We start from the raw sequence: 15873 nt of genomic DNA, 5'->3' as shown, positions 1-15873 counted from the left end.
GACTCGTTTCCGATGGTGTTCATGAAGGGATAGATATTAGAATGTTGAGAAGTGAAATTCCATAACTAAAAACATCTATCTCAATTTTAAACACAAATTCATTGGATGGTTAACTACACGGAACAAAATCTGGTCGCTGGATCCGAAAAATATTTGCGATGAATTCGAAAACATTGGATGTTTCCGAAATCATCGAGAATGTTTGCGGTATTGGAAAAAATGTTTTCGATATTGAAGCAAAAAGTTTGCAAAATCGCAAACACCATGTTTGCGGCGCATTTTTTTGCCCAGTCCGCCGCAGCCAATGCGTTACGCTGTCAGGATCAGCTGTTCGCATCTTTCGCAAGTAGTAAACAAACAGCAAACCTAACCTATTTTTATTTTGTTCATTTCGTTGAGTGCCGTTTATTTTTTTATAAATAAGTGTTCCAGTCATGTTTCAGTACTTGTACGGTGAGTATATAAAGTTATTAACAGAATAATTCAAATTATCATAAATTTTCTGTTTCGCTTCAGGTTGGCACGGTGGTCTGCAAGTTTTAATAGTCCGGGAAAGAACTGCTGAGCTCGACATTCGATCAAGCGTGAAACGAAAATGCGGAGCACACGGACCGGTCTACGTTCTTGCTGGGCAAAACATTTGACCAGACCCAAGAACCGAAACCCCGGAGGTCCGCCACTAAAAAATGGGCTCAAGTAGCCCATGAATCTCATCGGTAGTGATAAATCTCGGCTAAACAAGAGCACACCGCTGGATGGAATCTGCTCCACCAGGTCCACCTGCTGCTGAACGGTGTTTTTCTTTTCCCGGTACAAAAACCCACGACTGCGCCGGAAACAGTTCCGAAACGGCAAATCTTCAAGGATTTGGTTCTCGCGGTGGTGCCGGTGTGGGCCGCGGAGAACGCGGACGGGGCCGTGGTCGTGGCGGCAAGGAAGACTCCAAAGAATGGGTTCCAGTGACCAAGCTGGGTCGCCTGATGCGCGATGGCAAGATCCGCGCCTTGGAGGAGGTCTACCTGTACTCGCTCCCGATCCTGAGCCGCTCGCTCAAGGACGAATGTGCTGAAGATCATGCCCGTCCAAAAGCAGACTCGTGCCGGTCAGCGTACCCGTTTCAAGGCGTTCGTCGCCATCGGTGACTCCAACGGCCACATCGGTCTCGTGCAGCAAGTGGCCACCGCCATCTGTGGTGCCATCATCCTGGCCAAGCTGTCGGTCGTGCCGGTTCGCCGTGGTTACTGCGGTAACAAGATCGGCAAGCCCCAAACCGTGCCCTGCCCTGGCAATTGCGGTTCCGTCCTGGTGCGCTTCAATCCGGCTCTCCGTGGCACCGCACTGTGTCAGCCCCGGTCCCGAAGAAGCTGCTCCAGATAGCCGGTATCGAGGATTGCGTCGGAGTCGCGAAAATAGAAATCCGGGTCACCAGCTACACCAGTCATCTCTCCGGCGGTTCTTCCGCCATGTTATGCTGAAAGTGATTCAAGAAACTGGGATACCGGTTCCAAATTCCGATCTGAATAGTTCAGTCCGGATGAAACCAATCAGATTCAGGTTAGTGTCCATGTTTGGTAAAGCTTTCAAACAAAACTCAAAAGCTTCTTTCCAATTCCAGCCGGCGGAACTTGCCACCCCATCTATACATTTCCGACGATGATTGACACGGATGTCCGGTATCTTGGTGCCTCGCTAAGCGATTCGAGCTTGGCCGGAGCATCGTTGGTGGAGGCCCACGGCCATACGACAGTCACCGACGACAACCTATGGTAGAGGCTATTTAATCGCCGTTGTAAAATCGTCGATGCCCGGAAATTCTGAGGCATCTGCGATAGCAGCTCTTTTACAGCATTACCTAATCGGTCGAAATTGAGTAGGTACTCGTACAACAGTGCGTACAAGACTAGGTATAAGAGTTGCAGAGTTCACGTGTTCTGTCAAGGACCAAAGACCGACCAAGCATAAAAACACAAAAAAAAAACAAGGTACAAAAACACCAATGAAACCAGAAGGAAAACAACAACAAAAACATACGAAAAAAATACACAACATAAATACAAAAAAAAACCGAATTACAAAAACACAGATATACAAAAACAACTAAATTGAAAAAAAGTTCAATGATAATGTAAATGACAAAATTCTTAAATTTCAGCCTTCCAAAAAAAAAAAATACAAAAAAACATAAATACAAAAATACAAAAATACAAAAAAACAAAATCACAAAAATACAAAAATACAAAAATACAAAAATACAAAAATACAAAAATACAAAAATACAAAAATACAAAAATACAAAAATACAAAAATACAAAAATACAAAAATACAAAAATACAAAAATACAAAAATACAAAAATACAAAAATACAAAAATACAAAAATACAAAAATACAAAAATACAAAAATACAAAAATACAAAAATACAAAAATACAAAAATACAAAAATACAAAAATACAAAAATACAAAAATACAAAAATACAAAAATACAAAAATACAAAAATACAAAAATACAAAAATACAAAAATACAAAAATACAAAAATACAAAAATACAAAAATACAAAAATACAAAAATACAAAAATACAAAAATACAAAAATACAAAAATACAAAAATATAAAAATACAAAAATACAAAAATACAAAAATACAAAAATACAAAAATACAAAAATACAAAAATACAAAAATACAAAAATACAAAAATACAAAAATACAAAAATACAAAAATACAAAAATACAAAAATACAAAAATACAAAAATACAAAAATACAAAAATACAAAAATACAAAAATACAAAAATACAAAAATACAAAAATACAAAAATACAAAAATACAAAAATACAAAAATACAAAAATACAAAAATACAAAAATACAAAAATACAAAAATACAAAAATACTAAAATACTAAAATACTAAAATACTAAAATACTAAAATACTAAAATACTAAAATACTAAAATACTAAAATACTAAAATACTAAAATACTAAAATACTAAAATACTAAAATACTAAAATACTAAAATACTAAAATACTAAAATACTAAAATACTAAAATACTTAAATACTAAAATACTAAAATACTAAAATACAAAAATACAAAAATACAAAAATACAAAAATACTAAAATACTAAAATACTAAAATACTAAAATACTAAAAGACTAAAATACTAAAATACTAAAATACTAAAATACTAAAATACTAAAATACTAAAATACTAAAATACTAAAATACTAAAATACTAAAATACTAAAATACTAAAATACTAAAATACTAAAATACTAAAATACTAAAATACTAAAATACTAAAATACTAAAATACTAAAATACTAAAATACTAAAATACTAAAATACTAAAATACTAAAATACTAAAATACTAAAATACTAAAATACTAAAATACTAAAATACTAAAATACTAAAATACTAAAATACTAAAATACTAAAATACTAAAATACTAAAATACTAAAATACTAAAATACTAAAATACTAAAATACTAAAATACTAAAATACTAAAATACTAAAATACTAAAATACTAAAATACTAAAATACTAAAATACTAAAATACTAAAATACTAAAATACTAAAATACTAAAATACTAAAATACTAAAATACTTAAATACTAAAATACTTAAATACATAAATACATAAATACTTAAATACTAAAATACTAATTTTTGAAAACTTTTGAGAATTTTTTAGAATTTTTGAGAATTTTTGAGAATTTTTGAGAATTTTTGAGAATTTCTGAGAATTTCTGAAATTTGTCGAGAATTGAGATTGTCGATTTTTGAGATTTTTTGAATATTTTTGAGAATTTTTGAGAATTTTTGAGAATTTTTAAGAATTTTTAAAAATTATTGAGAATTTGAGAATTTTTGAAATTTTTTGAGAATTTTTGAGAATTTCTGAAATTTGTTGAGAATTTTAGAGATTTTTGGAGAATTTGTAATAACGAACTAGGGGGCAATTACCACCACTAGTTCATTAATTAAAAATTAAATAAAAACCAGAACTTGAGACTCTTGGAGATTAGAGAGAGATGTAGAGATCTGCAACTGCTCACAATTGACGTGGGGAAGGAGAATTGTACCTACCCTTTCACAATCCTGGTTCGATTCAGCTAATCGCACTGTCCTGGCAAAAAGAATCACAAAAGATCGTCGCTTTGGGATATGGAGAAAGTCAAGTTTATTGCGTTTAACTGTCCTAATTTATTGATTTTTCGTCGTTTTAAAACTAACCTAACCATGTGTGTGTGTGTTCGTGTGTTCTAGTGTATCCCGCGGTGGTCGAGTCAAGTCGGAGGATCTTCCTCCGGCCAGGCCTGGCGCAGCAACGGTTTTGGTGTCTTTGGTTTTGTGTCTATGTCTTGGATAAAAACCTGAGCGTTTAAGTTTTGTTTTAGTACTTGTGCTTTCGTGTCTAGTGGTTAAACAATGAACTCACCGGATGGCCTCCGCCATTGCGCTCTACAGAATTCTCGGGTTGGCGCGCTTTGCCAACTTGGAGGTTCTGGAAAGGAGTTCATTTCTAGCGTTTTGTGCAGATCTTACAATTGATTAATAATTACCACTATTTGTGACACTCCATGCACCACCAACCAAACGACCTCTTTTGACGTTGAGCGCGGTCCTTTGCGTTTAGTTTGGATGGTGAATTGTTGGGACCAACTCCCTGACACTAAATTAACAATAAAAGACACTCTTAAGACACGACTCACATAGTTAAAGACACTAAATTACCATTTCGCCGCTACTGGAATGCTGTTAACATTCAACACTGATTTAACAATTTCACTGCACTTTAAATTACAAGACTTTTACAGGTGGGACTAGAATATATGTAACGGATTCTAGTCGGTAGCGGCAAATGAGGACGATTCAAAATGAAGAAGTCCCTTTTATAAAATTTTAAGCTTTTGTTTGCGTATTTCGAACTTGACGCAATAGAGATGTGAGTCGTGCTTGCCGAAGGGATAGCTTGTGTGTTTGTTTTATGTTGTAAAAGTGTAATGGTTAATTACAATATCCTAACTTGTCCCTACGGTTCAGTTTGACAGGATTATGCGAAGCATTGTGACCAGAGATTGTACTACGTACAAGCGATAGGTTACAAATTTTTGAGACTTTTTGATTGTTTTTGGAAATTTTAGATTTTTTGAGATTTTTTGAGAATTTTTGAGAATTTTCGAGAATTTTTGAGAATTTTATGAGAATTTTTGAGAATTTTTGAGAATTTAAGAAAATTTTTGAAAATTTTTAAGAATTTTTGAGAATTTTTGAGAACTTTTGAGATTTTTTGAAAATTTTTAGAATTTTTGAGATTTTTTGAGGGGAGGAGCGTACGGGCGCGTTTGACAAATGTCGTGTGTGTAAGGCAGCTTCATTTAAATCGCGATTTCAGTGCGAATTTCTAAGATTGGACCTACTAATTTAGTGTCATTCGGTCGGCCGCGAAAAGTTAGTCGCGAAAATTGTGGAGTTTGCCCGTTTTCGTGGAATATTTGTGCGTTTTGAACGAATTATTTTTCGGTCGGTGGTGACGTTTCTGGCCACCTTTGTATTTTTTTTGCGAGCGCCGTCGTGAGAGAGAAAATTGCACGCGGTAGTGTGACCTGACCTAAACACACTTCGAAGTGCTCAACTTGCATGCAAGTGTGGTGCAAGAGTGACTGTGCGTTGACAGCGGCGGAGGAATAAGATGGTGTTGGTCAGCCGATGACTCCCCCTCTCCACTGTACCCCAGTACGAGGGTGTTTGTTGTGAGCTGCCTAGAACTTTGAACGCGATCGGCTCGGTGAAAGACGCGGGGTGGAGAGGTGGTAACTGGTGAGAGGGGAGTCTACCAAACTTCACCCTGCTGCTGAGAGGAAGCTTGAAGCAGGGAGGTGCTGCCTGGGAGGAACGGGAGACCAACGATTAGCACTGTTTGTCGTGCGAGGGAGGAGCTCAGCGTTGTCTGACGTGTCATTGCCCTTGCCCTACAGTGCTTCCAGATTGTATCCTTTGCAAAGAATTTCTAATATTTGTTTCTCAAATATTTCAATATTTTTCTCACGTTTCTAAATTCCGTTAAATCTTTTCTTCTTTATAATTCTTTCTATCTAATCTAACAAAATTCTCATTAAAATATCATACAATCTCTACAATCTCAATCTCTACGCTGTTCTGTACGCTTTGCCTCATTTCCTTTAATAATTTATTATTTTTCAGCTGGTTACGAAGGTAATTTAGTATCTTAAACAAAGTTATTGATTATATTTATTTATTATATACCATTGTACTATATATCATTACACTAAACACAACTTTCACAACAATAACGCAATAACAAACCGGAGCGTTTGGTACGGTATGTCCACGCATCCTTCCTCCCCTGTAGATTCTGTGAAATGTGATCCGTTCTCAGAATCCTCTCTGCGGTAAACACAACGCAGTAGGGCTGGCCGCTTTAATTTTTGTAATACATTTTCGGGTGTTCTCGGATGTACTACAATTATTAATAATGACAAGAAAAGTGCTTGGGGCGTAATCTAATCACAAGACTTTCCAGCATGCTTTCATCGGACTGGCTGCGTTTGTGTTAGATTAGATTAGAGATTAGATTAGATTAGAATTTTTGAGATTTTTTGAGAATTTTAAATTTTTTTTAAAAATTATTGAGAATTTTAAGAATTTTTGAGAATTTAAAAAAAAAATGAGAATTTTTGAGAATTTCTGAAATTTGTTGAGAATTTTAGAGATTTTTGGAGAATTTGTAAGATTTTTTGAGAACTTTAGATTTTTGAGAATTTTTGAGATTTTTTGAGAATTTTTGAGAATTTTAGAGTATTCTAGATAATTTTTGAGAATTTTTTGAGAATTTTTTAGAATTTTTGAGAATTTATGAAAATTTATAAGAATTTTTGAGAATTTTAAAAAAATCTGAGAATTTTTAAAAAATTTGAGAATTTTTCAAAAATTTTGAGAAGTTCGGAAGTTTTTTGAGAATGTTAGAGATTTTTGTAGAATTTTTGGAGAATGTTTGAGTATTGAAACTGTAAGGTTAAAAAGGGCCCGATTTCGTTTTTTCAATAAAAAAATTAGAATTTCAGGGGTTTTTTTTTTAATTCTAGAAAAGTCGAGGAACGATAATATTGAAATTTAATTTGGTGTTCTCTTTCGCAGTCTACGGCTCGCAGTTGCACCGTGAGTTCGGCAAACACCTTCACAGATCCGACTGCTGGCGGAGATTCTGAGGACCTTGCAGGCGGACGGTCTTCTAGTGGAGGCCACTCCGCTCAAGTCGATTCTCGAGGTGAAGGTCGGCGGTCAACCTCCAGGACTTCTGGCGGTACGCGAATCCGCTCAAGGGACGTGCCAGCTCGTTGCGCGACGCTGGAAATCAGCCAGATCGACGACCCGAGCACGCTGCACCGGTCTCAGCACCTCTATCCGGGTGGTCCCGCCGCCGACGTCACCGAACACGAGAAGGACCTGTACAATAGCCCGGGTCAAAAAAATAAAGTTGCTCAAATCAAAAATTATATGAGATTGCCCGAAAGAGTACTCAAAATGGAGGCTCAGGCCAAAATTTCAGCCCATTTGGTTGAAAACTGGCTTGCCTTGAGCAGGAACAAGTTTAAATGGGAATTAACCCGTAAAACTGGAGCATTTAGGTAAATTGCTCTGTACAAGTCAGCCGTTAACAAATGACGACTTTTGCATACCATGGGGTCCTAGGGGATGGTCTGGGGAACAATTCCTCCGAAGGGTGCAAGACGATCCGAGGCCCCTGGTCTTGCCTTGAACCGGATTCATTCCGGCGTCGCAGAAATTCTCATGGTCCCAGCAAAATGTATAGGGAAAATCAAAGCACACTAAGAAGGCTGCCTCGATCAGAGGACGCCACATGGCAATCAGCCACCACGTGGCAGGAAAATAACTTCAAATTCGGCTTCAAAATTACATTTAGCGTTGTTAAGGTGTTTTTGATCAAATATCTGGTTGAATAAAGTGTCCTAGGAATAACAAAACCACTTTAAAAGCAAAAATTGATGATACCCTCCTGCCACGTGGTGGCTGATTGCCATGTGGCGTCCTCTGATCGAGGCAGCCTTCTTAGTGTGCTTTGATTTTCCCTATACATTTTGCTGGGACCATGAGAATTTCTGCGACGCCGGAATGAATCCGGTTCAAGGCAAGACCAGGGGCCTCGGATCGTCTTGCACCCTTCGGAGGAATTGTTCCCCAGACCATCCCCTAGGACCCCATGGTATGCAAAAGTCGTCATTTGTTAACGGCTGACTTGTACAGAGCAATTTACCTAAATGCTCCAGTTTTACGGGTTAATTCCCATTTAAACTTGTTCCTGCTCAAGGCAAGCCAGTTTTCAACCGAATGGGCTGAAATTTTGGCCGGAGCCTCCATTTTGAGTACTCTTTCGGGCAATCTCATATAATTTTTGATTTGAGCAACTTTATTTTTTTTGACCCGGGCTACTGTACAATCATTACCAAAAACATAGTTGCCGCGGTGCCGGCCACAAATACTTTGGCAAGTAAAGCAGCCACGAGTGCATTTCGGCCACGCCACCTTCTTTTAGCACCGGGACTCACGTCACGGGGAGTAACATGCCAACGGCGGCACCGACGCCCAGCAGTAACCTGCTGCCCCGCGAACATCCCACTCCAACAGAACAATCGACGACTGATAGAATCAAAATTCCGTAGTAAACCACTCACACAATTGCTTTGATTTTGTTATGAATAAATAAATAAAAACATTGAAACCTTTTCTTCTTCTTATTATTTCCATCCAAAATTTTAAAAGCAACGGTCAATTCAAAACAGTAAATATCGTAGTGGCTGCGTGCTGCGTACTTTTGGCAGGCATGCGTTACGGCGTTACGTTTGCGATATCGAAAATCACCGTTTGCGATATTGGAAGCAATGCTTCCTGCTGACGGGTGTAAACGGAGGTTTGCGATTGGTAGAGCAAATCGGAAGCAAAGTTTGCGATTCCGCAAACCGGATTTTGTTCCGTGTACCGTTGCATCCATCGCAATATTGATTGAATTAAGTTTGATCGATTGGTTTTATCAACAACCACAAAACTGTTGATTGATGGCAACGGGGAATGGCCGATTGTGTAATTGGGTGCATCCGCTTTGTTTACGCCACCATCAAATAAGTGCCGTGACAGCAGTTGTTTTGCCGGAAATGAGTGCTTATCCGATGTTACTCCGGAATCCGTTCAATTTTATTACCGCCTTGCACATAAACAATTTGTCACTGATTCACAAAAATGCATTAATTAATCATAACCACATTGACCACAACAAGGAGGTGGAAACCGCCATTCATTTGACAGTTGAATTAATTCATTTTTTTCCTGTCGATTGTTCCTATTGAGCTCACACGAGTTTCGTTGCAAACGTTGTTTATGTGGTGTAATTTGGTCTGCTTTATGAAATTAGGAAGTTTATCTACTTGTAGACCTTTCCAAAAGTAAAATTTCACAAAAGTTTCAATTTCCTACATTCAAAAACGGGCCAACAGTTTCCGCGCAGTGTTGTAAAAAAAACCAAACTATCAGCTCGCACCAACTACAAAAATCAAGCCTGAATACTTATGCCCCAAAAACAACTGCTCTTCTTTCCGTATTGATACTCTCGGCGCCGAACATAGCCGAACATGCTTTTGTGTTAACACACTCGCGTTTGACATTTTCCTTTTCTTTCACATTCCCGCTTCAACTATCATCCTACCGCAATAGCGTTTAACCACAAAAGCCGCCACAAAACCAATTTCGCTAGTGCAGTTTTACGGGACGTCATGCGTGGTCGGCTCCGTCTCTTGTTTTTTCATTGCAGCTTTCGGAGAGACTCAGCGGTGAGCGAGCATAGTCGAGGAAAAGGGGAGGAGTGATAGAGAGACAATGACATCGCTGGGAATCGCGACAAGAAGAGTTCTCTCAAGCTATAGTGACGGTCGCTATAGAGCAGCTCTCTCAGATTTCGATCATTCGATTTTTTTTTGTATTTTTTAATCCGACTGAAACTTTTTTGGTGCCTTCGGTATGCCCAAAGAAGCCATTTTGCATCATGAGTGTGTCCATATAATTTTCCATACAAATTTGGCAGCTATCCATACAAAAACGATGTATGAAAATTCAAAAATCTGTACCTTTTGAAGGAATTTTTTGATCGATTTGGTTTCTGCGTCAAAGATCTAGGTGTGGATATGGACTACACTAAAAAAAATGATAGAAGGTAAAAAAAAATTGGTGATTTTCTATTTAACTTTTTGTCACTAAAACTTGATTTGCAAAAAAACACTTTTTTTTCATTTTTTGATATGTTTTAGAGGACATCAAATGCCAACTTTTCAGAAATTTCCAGGTTGTGCAAAAAATCTTTGACCGAATTATAAATTTTTTAATCGATACTATTTTTTCAAAAAATCCAAATATTGATCGCAAAAATTTTTCAACTTCATTTTTCGATGTAAAATCAAATTTGCAATCAAAAAGTACACTAGTGAAATTTTGATAAAGTGCACCGTTTTCAAGTTAAGGCCATTTTAAGGTAACTTTTTTGAAAATAGTCGAAGTTTTTCGTTTTTAAATTTAGTGCACATGTTTGCTCACTTTTGAAAAAAATATTTTTGAAGAGCTGAGAAAATTCTCTATAATTTGCTTTTTTGAACTTTGTTGATACGACCCTTAGTTGCTGAGATATTGCCATGCATGTCTTTTCGAAAACATTATTTTCAAAAAATTTAAACCAAGACTAACATTTTTAAAGGGCGTTATATTGAATATTTGTTAATATTGAATATTGATTAAAAAATTCATAACTCGTTCAAAGATTTTTGGAAAGTTGGCATTTGATGTCCTCTAAAACATATCAAAAAATGAAAAAAATAAAAATAGTATTTTTTTGTAAATCAAGTTTTAGTGACAAAGAGTTAAATAAAAAATCACCAATTTTTTTACCGTGTATCACTTTTTTTCAGTGTAGTCCGTATCCCTACCTACAAGTTTGCCGAAGACATCAAATCGATCAAAAAATTCCTTCAAAAGATAATGATTTTCATACATCGTTTTTGTATGGACAGCTGCCAATTTTGTATGGAAAATTATATGGACAAACTAATGATGCAAAATGGCTTCTTTGGGCCCTGAAGGCACCAAAAAAGTTTCAGTCGGATTAAAAAATACAAAAATTAAAATTAAAAAACAAGACCGATTTCGTAGAGAATTGCTCTATACTCTCTGATGTTTTTGGTGCAGAGAGCATCAAATGATAACTTTTTTGTCACTCATTTGCAACACTGTTTCCGAGGTATCGTCAGTAGACCGTCCCAAAAAAAATTAAATGTTGTCAAAACTTTGGTGCTCACCATGATAGGTTAGAATGGCAGGACCAATGTTTCGGTACAACAAAAAAATCGCAAAACTGGTTTACAACTCGTGCGCTGACAAACATACTAAACGAAGTTGACTTTATAGCTGTCGGCCACCATTGCTAGTACCAACCACTAGCGTCTTCCTTTTTATCTACAAGGACTTCGCCGCCCTGGGCTCCTAAGTGTATGAAAGTATGGCACGGAGCGACGGCGCCGAATACCCATATTTACACAAAGAATTTTAGAGCGCCCGCCGCGGGATTCGAACCAGCGACCTCTGGATTGTGAGTCCAGTGCGTGGTCCGATTGATCCACACGGGCGGGACAAACATACTAAGGTCATCCAATTTTGGTCACCTCGAAAATTTTGATTTTTTTTTTTTGAAAAATATTCAAAAATTTTGTTGTCATATTAAATGCATGCACTTTATAGAAAATTTTACGGATAACATTTTACTTTTTTAATATTTAATTTATGTCCTTGCAAAGTCGAGATATTTGCATTTTAGTGAACAAAAAGTGACGAATTTTCAAAATTCTTAGTATTTAAGCGTATTCAGCATAAAACATTGGCTACATCTAAAATTCTTTGTGTAAATATGGGTATTCGGCGCCGTCGCTCCGTGCCATACTTTCATACACTTAGGAGCCCAGGGCGGCGAAGTCCTTGTAGTTAAAAGGAAGACACTAGTGGTTGGTACTAGCAATGGTGGCCGACAGCTATAAAGTCAACTTCGTTTTTACTATGTTTACAAACGGGAAGGCATATATTTTGGATAATATTTTGCTCGTTCAAAAACGATTTTTTTTTCATAACATTTCATAGGGTGCTTTTCAAAAAGAAATCGAAAAAAATACCAAAAAATAGCTTTTCTTTGAAACGGTCTATTTATTAAAAAAAAAATCTAATGTTCTTTTCGATATTATTTAAAAATAAGCATTTTCCCTAAACTTTGCCGAAGACACCAAATCAATCAAAAAATTCCTTCTCAAAATACAGAATTTCATACATTTACATACATTTGTATGACCAGCCCCCAAAATTGTATGGAGACTTGTACGGAAAAGTGAATGATACCAAATTGCTTGTATGACAATAGGAATGCATAAAAAAAGTTTCATACAGTGAAAATTAAAAAAAAATGCGAGAAAAATCGCAGATTAGTAGGGTACGTTATCCATTAGTAAACCCCTTTCCTATAGTGGACCCTCTGAAGTGTTTTTGATGAAAAATTCAATAAAATCACAATTTCAAGCGTGTTATTGTCTACAAATCTTTTATTTGGCATGTTCAGCATCATTTAAACCAATGTTGACTGATATTTAACTGTCCTTTTCACCAAAATAAGTGTTTTGAGTTCGACATCTGAAATCAGCCATGGCCACTAGCATTTTCACAACAAAACTGCATTTATATTTTATGATTGAATTAACTATCCAATCATTTTTTGACTGATTATTTAACTTCAGCAAGTCGAAATAATGTAAGTTTAAGGAACTTTACTAAAATAAAGCGAAGAACTGCTCATTTTCGAGCAAAAATTAGGGGGTCCAATATAGGACAACGAAAATCCAAACTTTTCCAAAAGTGGACCCCTGTTAATTAAACCTTCAAAAATGAAGAAAACTGTGTATTTAACCAAAAGTTTCTCTTAAACATACAATGAATGCTTGTTGTTATCAACCTAAACGCATATATTTTTCAATTATGAGTATAAATATAGCTGTTTCATGTTAAAAGTACCAAAAATGCTGAAGCCGTAAAAAATTATAATTAATCAAAACTATAGTCAATTATACTTAACTGAAGCATCATAATTGCAGTTTGAAATGATATTTTATAATAATAAATCAAGAACAAAACATTTTTTTTAAATAAACATGCGTGGTTTTATCAGCAACTGTAAACAAATCTATTGTTTAGTTTTGGTCAACCATTTATGTAATTAATATGAAAAAATGTGCATCAAAATTACTTTTTTTAAATTATTTTATGTTTACAGTGGTTTTTGAAACGTTTTCTCTGATCTTTTTCGGAAATAAATGTGTTTAAATGTCTGTTTGGTTTTGTTGTTGTTTGAAGCCAAATTTGTTAACAAAACATATTTGTTTATGATAAAAAGTGAGCAGAATCCATCTTTTATTCATTATATCTATCATTAGACCTACACCATGCATCAAAACATCAAATATCGGTTAAATTTGGTTTAAAAATAACAGTTTGCCTATAGTGGACCCGGGTCCACAATCGGATTATGGACCCGGGTCCACTATAGGAAAAGGGGGTCCATAAAAGGAAAAAAACTTTTTTTTTCCAATGGCTATTTTTCTGCTCAAAAACAAATAAACTGATGAAACAAATAGTCAAAATTGTTCAAAAGACTTCAGTTTTCATTGTTTTGTACAAAGGGTTATGAAAAAGTGCTTAAAATATTGAAAATTTGTGAAAAATGTGCTTCGGCTCTACGAGGGGGTCCACTAATGGTTAAAATACCCTAGTAAAACGCTACTCTTTACGGTTTTACAATTATAGAATTTCTTTTGAAATAATTGTCTTTGCCTTCAAAAAAAACCTATGCATATTTCGATTGATCGATTGAGCGCCTAAATATGGCAACATACTTCAAAAAACATCCCCATTCCTCTTGAAAACGTATTACTGCCAGGGATAAAGCGCCTGTTCGATGCAAAACAACAATATTGACTGGAAACTTACACCAGCAATTTAATACGATCCCTGCCATCAACGTTGCAACGTTAGTTACGGAGAAAAGGATAGGTAAGTGATAGTGTGTATAGTGATAGACTATCACTATCGCTGATAGTCGTCCTCGTCTTTGCCTGCAAATTTGAGCATGCCACATCAACGTTGCTTGTTTTTTTTTTTTTTTTTTTGTATAAAGATGAGAGTGTTGAGCGTTGAAGTCAGATACATTGGGTATAATAGCTCAAAATGGCTCTTCAAGAAACTTTTTCATAACAACTCCGATGATTGAAGCTGCAAGACTTCCTCAACTTCTTGAAGAAATTCAACCAGAAGAAGATGTTTTGTGAATCTCATTGTTAGCGCCACCTAATTTAAATTAATTTGTTTTGTTTACAAACATTGTTTATCTACGAAAAGTGACAAGCCATTTTTCGATTTTTCGACGTGTGACGTAACACCTGCACGTGTAGTAGTGAAATCCGTGTCCCGTAAAATAATTCGGATGATGATTTTTTCAAGTTTTCTGTACCCGATCTTTCGTGCGCGAGAGAGGAGAGCCATGTTCTCTTCCGATTTTTTCTCTTGATGAGCGTCGAAAGACTTTCTTTTGACGAAGATTCTCCCACATCTGATTCATTACGATTTTTTAAATTATGTGTTATTACCCAGATTAATTTGAAAATAAACATAACAAAATATAACAACAATCATACTGGACCAAATCCAATGTACCAAAAGCTACATCAATTTTCATGTTTCAACGAAAAATCAAACATAATTCAAAATTCGTGAAGATATTTTTCACATTGTAGATTTCGTTATGATTCTGAACGTTTGTGAAATCTCTTTTCTAAAAAAAATCCCGTTCCTGTCGATGGCAGAACCATCCCGCCTAATGAGTTTACCAACTACGGTAGGTTTTCTCTCAACTTCTTCCTCTTCTTCAAACATGGCGCGCTGACAGCTCACACCGGTCGGTCCAGTGACACATGAACGTGTTTGATGCTGCTGCTACTCCCGTCTCGAACGACACACGTTTGGCTTTGGTTCTTTGGCACGGCAAGAGGTCGAGTCAAGTGAGATCCAAGAGACTGTCAATGATGTGACACGAGCACACCGTTGATTATGGACGCGTCCCTTGGAAAATGAGCAACGTGTGTGTTTGGTTGATCAAATTTGCATACTGGAAAAAGGCAGGTGGAAAGGCAGTTGGAACCTGGCAAAGTAAAGGGAATTTTTCAATATCCGTATTTTTAAGTTTTTGAATTTTTTTAATTTTATTTTTTAGAGGACAAAAACCTGAAACAAATACGGCCAAAAGAATTGCCGCCGAGTTATGATTAAAACCCTTTTTTTCCAAAATTTTCAAATATGATGCAATTTGAGTAGAGCGTCCAATTTCCCGTCCAGGGAAAAAAATTCCCGGGATTTCCTGAAAAAATAGATTTCCCGTTTCCCTTAGATTGCTGATATTATTGTTTACAGCGATAAAGCTTATTTTTCTGAGTACAATGACCCTTTGTACGACCACAAAGAGTTTAAAATTGATTTTTAAATCAATTTTGAAAAATTAACCTCGCGGTCCTTCTTGACAGAAAAGCTCCTAATTGACAGCTGGTTCCAAGGGGACCATAGTTGATCCATCGAAAAAAATGTTGTCTTGTCAATTATTTTTTTGCATTAAAATGAAAAAAAGTGATCAGAAATGGTTTTTAATCGTGTTTTTTACGTTAAATCGTGTTAGAAGGTTAAATATCAAAACATGTACGACTGATT

At 35.9% G+C, this 15873-nt stretch overlaps 1 protein-coding gene and 1 pseudogene across 1 annotated transcript in view; both read left to right on the top strand.

The window, feature by feature from the left end:
- Positions 1 to 755: 755 nt before the first annotated feature.
- LOC120431365 (40S ribosomal protein S2-like) lies at positions 756 to 7305 on the top strand (annotated as a pseudogene).
- Positions 1654 to 15873, top strand: part of LOC128092340 (uncharacterized) — a 28500-nt gene continuing 14280 nt past the window's right edge. The window contains exons 1-2 of the mRNA XM_052705982.1: positions 1654 to 1735; positions 7194 to 7492. Coding sequence (XP_052561942.1) covers positions 1654 to 1735; positions 7194 to 7492 — 381 coding nt within the window. The remainder of the gene's footprint in view (positions 1736 to 7193; positions 7493 to 15873) is intronic.

The sequence above is a fragment of the Culex pipiens genome, chromosome 1, assembly GCF_016801865.2.
Source record: "Culex pipiens pallens isolate TS chromosome 1, TS_CPP_V2, whole genome shotgun sequence".
NCBI classification, from domain to species: Eukaryota; Metazoa; Arthropoda; class Insecta; order Diptera; family Culicidae; genus Culex; species Culex pipiens.
The sequence above is the reverse complement of the archived record's forward strand: the minus strand, read 5'-3'. Positions and strand labels throughout refer to the sequence as shown.